Source organism: Ornithodoros turicata, unplaced genomic scaffold (genome assembly GCF_037126465.1).
Source record: "Ornithodoros turicata isolate Travis unplaced genomic scaffold, ASM3712646v1 ctg00001378.1, whole genome shotgun sequence".
NCBI classification, from domain to species: domain Eukaryota; kingdom Metazoa; phylum Arthropoda; class Arachnida; order Ixodida; family Argasidae; genus Ornithodoros; species Ornithodoros turicata.
In genome coordinates this window covers 31,190-41,726 of record NW_026999576.1, presented here as the reverse complement: position 1 = coordinate 41,726, position 10,537 = coordinate 31,190, and the positions used below count along the sequence as shown (strand labels likewise).

General features: G+C 47.2%; 1 protein-coding gene across 1 annotated transcript; it reads left to right on the top strand.

Annotated features, from left to right (window-relative positions):
* Positions 1-6,666: 6,666 nt before the first annotated feature.
* On the top strand, positions 6,667-7,581 carry LOC135376915 (uncharacterized). The gene has a single exon (XM_064609346.1). It carries the CDS (start codon positions 6,667-6,669, stop codon positions 7,579-7,581), a length of 915 nt encoding a protein of 304 aa, XP_064465416.1.
* The last annotated feature ends 2,956 nt before the right edge of the window (positions 7,582-10,537 follow it).

Genomic DNA, 10,537 nt, shown 5'->3' with positions numbered 1-10,537 from the left:
CCCTGGGATGACTGCAAGACATCCTTACCAGGATATGTGGACTACCTGTGGACGTCCACAATCATCCCGATAATGTCAGGGTGGACATCCCATGGATGGTAAAACAAGCATCCATATCATGTCACTGGGATGTCTTTCAGAGACATGATCTGGTACCTTGTTGGGACGTTTTTTATGTTATGCTAGGTGTATATACTTTGAGCAATACCATGATGCAAATATGTGGTTCGGCTTCAACGTTTATTGGTGCACTGGCTGAGTACATTAAGACAGCTTTTCATAAAAATACTCTCGAGTAGAATGAATCAAAAGAAAGATAGGAAACTACAATAGTACCACAGCAGCGAGGAGCTTATACATATGCTGGGTTTATAAGCACTTTTTGCAGAATGCAGACAAAAATATGCAGGTTGTGTAGAGAACAAGGTTAAGCCACATTGTACTACATAGCATGTAACCAGAGTAGCAGAGGCACAGCCGTGGTAACACACGTTTATGGGTGTGTTCCCTATTGACGAGTGATATCAGGTTTGATGTGACTGGGGACACTGTCTTGATGCTCATGTTAACACGTGGAGCTGCTCTGATACTAATATTAACAGAGCTGTTCAGGCTCATGTTAACACTAGAGCCTCTCTGACGCTGATGCTAGCATGAGGGCTGCCTTAATGCTGATGTGGCATTAAGGCAGCATGTGGCTGAGTTACATTGATGCTGGTTATGGCAATCTTGAAAATGCTGCTGTGTGGCCAGCAACGGCAAGCTATTCACCGCCCCACCCCCTCGCTCTCTACATGCTTTCTGAAATGTTTTGCGAAGTATGCCACTCATGTCTGGGGGAGATGATAACCCGCAAAAACCCACCCGAAACAGTAGTACAGTTGTAGATATAGCAGCAAGAAATCAGTTTATTCACCACTCACGAGTACGTACCTCTGAAAGCATCCCCATTCATCATCAACACACCTGAGCATTCGTCTCACACAGGCACAAAATTCGCAATGATCGGACGATGAACAACAATGAAAAAAAGAACACAGATTCTCACTTCCGGTCCAACTTGTCTTTCTCAAAGCATTTGGAAATCTTGTAATGACGTGCATGAGTCTCCGCCACATTAAACGCAATGCTTGCGGCTTTCTTCCTGGTGCACGTTGCGCCATACACGCCTAATATGCAAGAAATATCTTTTCAGAAAACACGATGACAGCATAGCCATGTGTAGTAGGTGTCAAGACATATACACACCGTCTGCACAAAGTCGCACACATGCAGTTTCATCTTGCGTTCCATCTCCCTGTCGTTGGTCGCCTGCAAATGAAGTGAAACCTACAATGACAATGCATGGCACAGCCGAACATATTATTTCACAGTTATATTGATTACACATCTTACACGGCGAAAATCCTGATGGCGAAGAGCGATTTTGGCTTCAGATACAGGGCCGCGTCCTCACGTGACATTTCAAACGAGCCTGACTGGTCTGCTGTGGGTTGGCAGAAACATTTCCCCTTACGGGCTGTTTCACAGACGTGTTGCTAGAACGATGGCATAAACTGGGAACGACAGTACAAACCCTCTAATAGCTGCAGACTTAGCGGAACAATAATACGCTCGAGATCATGGGTATCACTCGCCACGATGAGAAACGTCCGTTAGAGCGAAAGCAAAGCGAACCAGCGTCAAGCGAACAAAACTGCGCATGTGCGACTGACAGCGCTGGCTGGTTGCATGGTGAACAGACAAGGACGTGGGAGTTCGTGTTGGCATGCAGCCAATGCAACCATCGCGGCCCAAGAAGCAAAAATAGTAAACTGTACACAATAATTTTTGTCAGTTTACACTGAAAAATATCGTATCGCGCACGTACCTGGTGTCATGCATATCTAATTCCACTGAAGTGACACTCACCCCATATTACGTCCAGAGCAGAATGTCAAGATACAATTCTCAGGATGTCATGCAATTGACAGCCTTTGCGACACTACCTATAGATGTCCTAATGATGTTTAAATTGGACGAGGACGTCTGGAACAGATGAGGACGTCCCTGGACTTTTTATGGTTTATTGGGAACCCTCGCTGGCGGGCATCTAACTGTAGTTCCACAGCTAGCCGTTTTCCCAGGATTCTGTGCAGGAGGCGTAAGAGTACCGGAGCCACCGCTATAGGCCTGGAGTCTCCATGTCCCGTTGGGGCTTGCGTTTTCGGGATAAGCATCACCCGAGCTCTATTTAGGTAATCTGACGCTTCTTCTGTTGCCATAACCAGGTTACAGATTATGGCCAACGTCCCCGGGTGACAACGCCTCAACGCCATTGGTGTAAATCCGTCAGGGGCGGGTGAAGAACCTCTATCTGGAAGAGCTGCACTCACATCTGCACAGGATATGGGGGTCTAGATGTTCATTAAGGGCGATGTTTCCTGGGACAAGTCCATAGAAGGTGGTGTGGGAGAGGTGAAGACTGCGACCCAATATCCTAAAAAGGATGCATCATCTCTTGGCGGTACCTTTACATCACCATCCAATATACGATGCGGCAGGTGCGTCGGTTCTTGTGGTAGAAAGAGCTTTTGCAAACTCGCGTCGCCGCCTTTGCTTCTTTCTCTTTGCTGTTGCTGGTCCTGGATTGCCGCTGTGACCCCGTCGTGGAGTAGGTCTTGGTGGTAGAGCAAAATACCTTGTCAGCAAATGGTTCAGGATATCCATATAGGGCTCCCCTTGCAACAAGAAGGCAACCACAATACGGAGATCCGCCGTCATGGGGTCCGATGGAGGCAATTCATCGACCAAGTCACGGATGGCTCCCACGAAAATGTTGTCAGGAGTAGAGGGTACAGTATCCTGCTCGTCGCCAGACCATTGTTGCAGATCTTCATTTCCGGGCAGGGGGGGGGGGCACTCATCTCCAGAGGAGACGGAGTAACTCCGTCCTCTTGGGCGACCAGGTCCAGTTCCTGGGCCTGGTCCTCTTGGTGCTGGCTTCTGTACCTCTGCTCAACCTCTTGCACCAGTTCCCGATGAGCCGCAAACCGTCGTCGTCCCTTGATCTCCCCTAGGGTCCTGGGCACACCCCTCCCGCGGAGGACGTCGTAGATAGCTTGATTTATGCTGGCCAAGGAGGCCCGATTACGCAGGAGGGAAACCTCCGTTCCGCAAGCAATCGACATTCCTCCGGTGTCCACCGTGCTTTTTTCCTGTCTACGGTGATAGCCCTATTGTAGTAGTCTGGGTGTCCTCGACGAATATGCTGTCCTAAACCATTGCTGGTTGTGAAGCTTCTTGTGCAGTCCTGCACCGGACAGTAATGCATATCTGGAGCCGCTGTGGGGTGCAGGGCAGTCGGGCATTCAACCTCCTCTGGAGGCGGAGGGGGTTCCCTAGAGCAGCCGGGAATTTGCTCAGTTGAGACGGCTTGAAGAGTTGTAGATCCATGTGTTAATCGCTGTCGGGTTTGAGATGTCGCAGCCATAAGGAGGCTATCATCTTCATCCGCACCCTTCCTTGAGAGTCTCTGAGACCTGGGTTCTTCCTGTCTGTCCTCTGTGTAATAGGTTGTGGCAGATGTTCCTGGGTTAACTGTAGTCTCAAAATCTGGTTCGCCCTGCTGGGACGGTGGGGCTATGACCCCACGGAGTGGGCACCAACGCCGATGCTGGGCCAAGCTCCTCTTGGATGGAAACACTCTGGTGCATCCTTGGTTGTCGCAACGATGGCCCTGAAAAGGGCCGCGAGCAACAGCACCCCTCTGGGTAGCAACAGGAGCATGCTCAATAGCAACAGAATCAACGTGAGGCAAATTTCGTGTGTGGGCAGCTGGGACCCCAACTGCAGCGGCAGCGGGGTCTTGCTCTCTAACATTCTTCTGACTTTTCGTGCCAACTGAAAGCAGATTATTCTTACTGCCGCTTTTCACTCGTCTTTGAACGGAATGCATTTCAAAAACATGGTGGGTGTCATACTTGGCCGTGCTTTGTGTCATTTAGCAACCGAAAGCAGATTATTCTTGCTGCCGCCTATCACTCGTTTTTGAACGGATTGTATTTCAGAAATATGGTGGGTGTCATACTTGGCCGTGCTTTGTGTCATATAGCTACCGAAAGCAGATTATTCTTACTGCCGCTTTTCACTCGTCTTTGAACAGATTGCATTTCAAAAACATGGTGGGTGTCATACTTGGCCGTGCTTTGTGCCATTTAGCTACCGAAAGCAGATTATTCTTACTGCCGCTTATCACTCGTCTTTGAACAGATTGCATTTCAAAAACATGGTGGGTGTCATACTTGGCCGTGCTTTGTGTCATATAGCTACCGAAAGCAGATTGTTCTTACTGCCGCTTTTCACTTGTCTTTGAACGGATTGTATTTCAGAAACATGGTGGGTGTCATACTTGGCCGTGCTTTGTGTCATTTAGCTACCGAAAGCAGATTATTCTTACTGCCGCTTATCACTCGTCTTTGAACAGATTGCATTTCAAAAACATGGTGGGTGTCACACTTGTCCGTGCTTTGTGTCATTTAGCAACCGAAAGCAGATTATTCTTACTGCCGCCTATCACTCGTTTTTGAACGGATTGTATTTCAGAAACATGGTGGGTGTCATACTTGGCCGTGCTTTGTGTCATATAGCTACCGAAAGCAGATTATTCTTACTGCCGCTTTTCACTCGTCTTTGAACAGATTGCGTTTCAAAAACATGGTGGGTGTCATACTTGGCTGTGCTTTGTGCCATTTAGCTACCGAAAGCAGATTATTCTTACTGCCGCCTATCACTCGTCTTTGAACGAATTGCATCTCAAAAGTATGGTGGGTGTCACACTTGGCCGTGCTTTGTGTCATTTAGCTACTACCTGGATTTGTCACGAAAGCGAACCTTCGGGCTGAAGGTGAGAGAACACACACCCTACTATCGCCACAGTCGGTCTCCTCCAGTAGGCCGCCAACTCATAGTCGTTTCCTTCGCCTTTTGCCAGGAACCAGTACCCCACCCAGTGGAAAGCAGGGCCAGTTCACTAGGACAATACCGAGGGTACTCCGACTTGGTCAAGGCGCCATCGCATACCCGGACATCCGCATGTATGAGGCCACACCGGCTTCGCCAACTACACCGCTCTCCGCATTCAGCGGCCAGCACCAGAGCTCCCGCCCAGAGAAAGGATGGTCCACTGGTTTTGGAGGATGTACTTCGACTTCGACAGCTTCCGTTCCAACCCTTAAGGTGTACTCTGATGCGTCCAGCCGGTTCCAACTCTCCGCAACCGGGCCCGTATCCATACTCGGGGAACCATGGTCTGTGCCCCTTCGTGGCATCGAGACTGTGTTTCCATCGTTTCCCACAGCAATGGAGCTAAGGACGCAGAACCATCGTGATGGAGACGTCCCTCCATAGGTCCGCACCCAGGCGAAAATTTGAGCTGGGAAGTCAACTGGTACCAGCTCGTTCCCAGTTCGCGCCAACTGGTGGTCAACTGGAACCAACTGGTACCAAACTGGTGGCAGCTGGAAAGTGAACTGGTACCAGTTCAAGCTGGGCTGGTGGCAACTGGGCACTTCGTGGTACCAGTTCAAATTGGACTGGTAGCAACTGGGAAGTGAACAGGTACCAGTTCAAGCTGGGCTGGCGGCAACTGGAAACTGAACTGGTACCTGTTTAAGCTGGGCTGGTGGCAAGTGGGCAGTGTGTGCAACCAGTTCAAGGTGGAATGGTGTCAACTGGAAAGTGAACTGGTACCAGTTCAAGCTGGACTGGTAGCAACTGGAAGTCAGGCGGTGCCAGTTCGAACTGGACCAGTTTACATATTTGGGGGAAGTTTCGGTTTCAGTGCCAGGACAGGTTAATATGAAGATTGCAAGATGAAGTTATAAAAACGATCAGAAAGTAACTTTATTAGTAGAAATAATCATATTTCAATTTTTGGTAAAGTTCGTTAGTGTTAACGAAAGTTATTTTGGACCTCTTATAGTTGTATTTTGTGCGTTCCTGCTCGCGCGATGAATCATGCGTTTAATGTGCAACGGTCGCTTGCTTAGCAGCATGCTTGTACAGCGATTTTTGCCCGTTATGTTCTTAGCGTGATGTGTGGCATAGGCGTTGGTTTTATAATCTAAAGGATTTGTCTGCAAGTCCCGCAGGGGGCACCGGCTTCTGCTGGTGTTTGGTGAGTGGCGCCACCACGGACCCCAGCCCCCAGTCCTAAGGTGTTATCCGTACCGTGCCGAGGGGATGAAAGGCGAAGGGTAGAAGCCTTGAACGGTGGCGGTCGGGGTCTTGGTCAAACCCCGGCCGATGGGTTTCCTTAGAACTCCGGGAGCTTCCCATGTGTATAGGTATGAAGCATGGGTGACAGTATCGGAATACCTATTACCTAAATATTCCATGGGTAAAAATTCATTAAACTCTTTGATCGGGGGTGGTAAACGCCCCCGGACCGATGTTCCAGTACTGACATTCAATGTCTTTCAAGGCAAATACATTGTCCTTCATCGTGAAACATCTGAGAACGAAGAAGCTGTGCCACTTGGAAAAATGTCACCGTTCTATATTGAGAAGGCAGTGGCAAGTGTGTCAAAGAATGTAACAGAAATCAAACGCCTCAGATCAGGTGACTTGCTGCTTAAATGCACCTCTGAAAGTGACTGCAAACGAATAATAAACGCCAGTGAAATGATGGGTACGAAAATATCAGCAAGTTTGCACAAGAGCCTCAACAGTAGCCGAGGTGTGGTGTCACTAAGGGAACCGATTGATGTTCCACCAGAGGAAATTCTCGAAAACCTGAAAGATCAGAACGTGATAGATGTGAGGAAAATAAAAATAAGGAAAAACAATGAATACATCACAACGCGTAACATTGTTCTAACATTCGACTCTCCTACTTTACCTGAAAGGCTAAAGGTGGGATATCTGACAACCGAAGTGCGGCCATATATTCCCAACCCACTCAGGTGCTTTAAGTGCAACCGCTATGGCCACCCTTCAGATGCATGTAGAGGGTCGGCATGCTGCGCCCGCTGCAGCAAGCAGGACCATGACTCTAAACAGTGCGAGGGGCCGGATCACTGCGTCAATTGCGCAGGTGATCACCCTTCGTACTCTAGATCTTGTCCCAAGTGGAAATTTGAGAAAGAGGTAATGCATATTAAAGTAACACAAAAGCTGAGCTACCCAGAAGCCAGAAAGAGAGCTTCACCTGTATCCTTCCAGAAATCTTTTGCAACAGTGCTCAAAGAAAAACCACGAATGGTCTCATGTTCAACACAAACATGTATCGAACAATTAGCTCTTTCTCACATACCAGCTTCTCCTGCAGTAATAGCTGCAGCCTCTCAAACCTCTTCGGTGGCGTCTTCCTCGCAGGCGCCACCTTCGTCATCACTAGCCTTGGAGCCTAGGTCCATGGATTGTGATGACGACTTGAGCTCGCAAGGCTCTGTCACGAGCGCGAGCCCCAAGCCCCAAAGGAAACTCAAGGGCAATCTTTATGGGAGCAATATTTCCCTCCCCGATATATCGCCACAAGAATTGGCTGCCGTTCGGAAAAAAGTTCCGAAGCAGCCAATAACGGGCCCAAAGAAGAAATAAGTACTTCTTTGAGCAGCCCCAAACAAATGGATAATGCTGCATAATTCTACCGCTCAAGAGAAGTTTGCTGTGCACATCTTTTTTCTCCTTGTTATTGCCATAATTATGGGAGATAAGCTTCTACAATGGAACTGCCGTGGGCTAATTTCGAACCTAGATGATGTGAACGATCTTTTTGACAAGTACAGTGCAGCATGTTTCTGTCTTCAAGAAACATATCTAAATACAAACACACCGAATCCACTGCGCCGACATAACATTTTCCGAAAAGATCGATCACATGCATCCCGATCATCTGGGGGTGTAGCAGTCATAACACGAGCTTCTTTTCCGACAAAAGAAATTCACCTGACTACAAACTTGGAGGCTGTAGCTGTGCAGATGTGTCTAGACAAAATCGTCACCATCTGCTCAGTTTACCTTCCACCATCAGAAACATTCACACAAAGAGACATTGAAGATTTGTGCGCCCAGCTACCAAATCCTTTTAATCTTGCAGGTGACTTTAATGCCCACAACCCGCTTTGGGGCAGTACCAGAACTGACACAAGAGGAAAAATGATAGAGAGATTTCTGTTGACGTCCTCGATATGTCTCTTGAATACGGGAAGATCCACGTACATGCATTCATCTACTCAATCCTTCTCAACCCTAGATCTCACTTTTTGCACTCCATCTCTATTTCAAGATATGAAATGGACTGTACACGAAAACCCACTTGGGAGTGACCACTTCCCAGTGGTGCTAACATATAAACATGCCGTCACAAGCCTAATGACACGTCCTCCCAAGTGGAAACTTGAACAAGCTGACTGGAAGCACTTCTCAGAAAAGTGTGACCTATCACTGATTGCTTTCGATAGAATGACGATTGAGGTAACCAATGATCTTGTCACCAGCGTAATCCTTGAGACAGCAGAGCAATCGATACCACGATACCAGGTCGCCTTGGTGGAATGATAACTGCGAGGAAACTCGCAAGCTCCAAAATCGGGCATGGGGTACATTTCGGAGGTACCCCACGGCACAAAATCTGTTAGCCTTTAAAAAGGCAAGAGCGAAGGCCAGATGGACGAGGAAGCAAGCTAAACGATCCTCCTGGCAGAGCTTTGTAACGTCTCTATCTCGTAATACCCCAACTAAAGTGGTTTGGGATAGGCTTCGGAAGATAAGAGGCGACCATATCAGTCGATCTGTCCCTCTTTTACATGTAAATGGAAAAGCCTGTGACAGCCTGGAGGAACAGGCTAATGCTCTCGGGCATCACTTCCAAAGCGTATCCAGTTCTTCCCATTCTACTAGCGAATTTCTTAAACTTAAACAAATGGCTGAAAAACAAAAAAATACCGCTGCACGGGGTGATGCTTATGCATATAATCAGCCTTTCACCATTGTAGAACTCTCACGCTCCTTACTGTCTGCAAAAGCAACTGCTCCAGGTCCAGACCGGATCACATACTCAATGCTTGACCACCTGTCTGAGAAGTCGAAGTCATGCTTGCTTGGATTCTTCAATTAGGTTTGGGCACAAGGAGTACTACCTGCACAATGGAAAATTGCCACCATAATTCCTCTTTTGAAACCAGGAAAGGAATCCTCGAATCCATCAAGTTACCGGCCTATTGCTCTTACAAGTTGTATTAGCAAGACGTTTGAGCGAATGGTCGGTAGCCGTCTCATTCATATCCTAGAAGAAAATAATTTAATATGTCAATTTCAGTGTGGTTTCCGAGCGGGGCACTCCACTACGGATCACCTCGTTCGTTTAGAAACAGCTATCCGGGAAGCTTTCGTGAGAAGACAACACTGTTTATCGGTATTCTTTGACTTAGAGAAGGCTTATGACACTGCTTGGCGTTACGGCATTCTACAAGATTTATATTCCTTTGGCATTAGGGGTCGTATTCTCAAGTGCATTTCAAACTTCCTTGAGAATCGAACATTTAGAGTTCAACTGGGCACAATACTATCCCATGATTTTGTGCAGGAGAACGGCGTCCCACAGGGATCCGTACTGAGTGTTATCCTATTCCTGGTTAAAATAAACTCTGTAGCCAGTGTAATGCCACCATCTATAACATACTCTGTTTACGTAGATGATATACAAATCTCTTATTCGTCTACGAACCTGACAATATGTGAGAGACAGATGCAGTTGGCTATAAATAAGTTGGTGAAATGGTCTACAGAGAATGGCTTTAAGTTCTCACCAGAGAAAACTGTATGTGTTCCTTTCTCAAGAGTTAGGGGTGTTTTTCCTCCACCAACACTGAAACTGAATGGGCATGACATTCACGTAAGAGATGAACACAAATTCCTTGGTGTTACATTTGACAAAAAGCTCACCTTTTTGCCACATCTTAAAAACTTGAAGGTCAAATGTGTGAAATCAAATAATATCCTTAAAATCCTTTCTCACAAGTCTTGGGGTGCAGATCGAGAGACGCTGCGTAAGGTCTATATTTCGACAGTACGTTCGAAACTAGACTATGGGAGTATAGTTTATGGATCAGCTCGCCCATCTGTTTTAAAAATACTGGATCCTGTACATCATCAAGGACTTCGGCTGATAACTGGCGCTTTTAGAACGTCACCAGTTGAAAGTTTATATGTTGAAACTTATGAATATTCCTTGACAAGACGGAGATTTTACCTCGGGGCATTTTACGCATTAAGAATACGAAGTCATCCACAACACCCTGCACTGCCGTGTGTTACAAGCACACGGTTTGAACAGCTCTTTATAAACAAACGTTCAATTGTTCCACCCCTCTGTATGCAACTTAGGGATGAGAGTGAGTCTCACAATTTCCCTTATTATAATTGCCTGGTTGTAGGACGTAGTAAGAGGATCCCACCATGGGAACCACCCCTAAGGTCTGACATTACACTGACCAAGTACAGGACACATTACACTGCCACGCCTGTACTACAACAAGAGTTTGAACATTTGAAG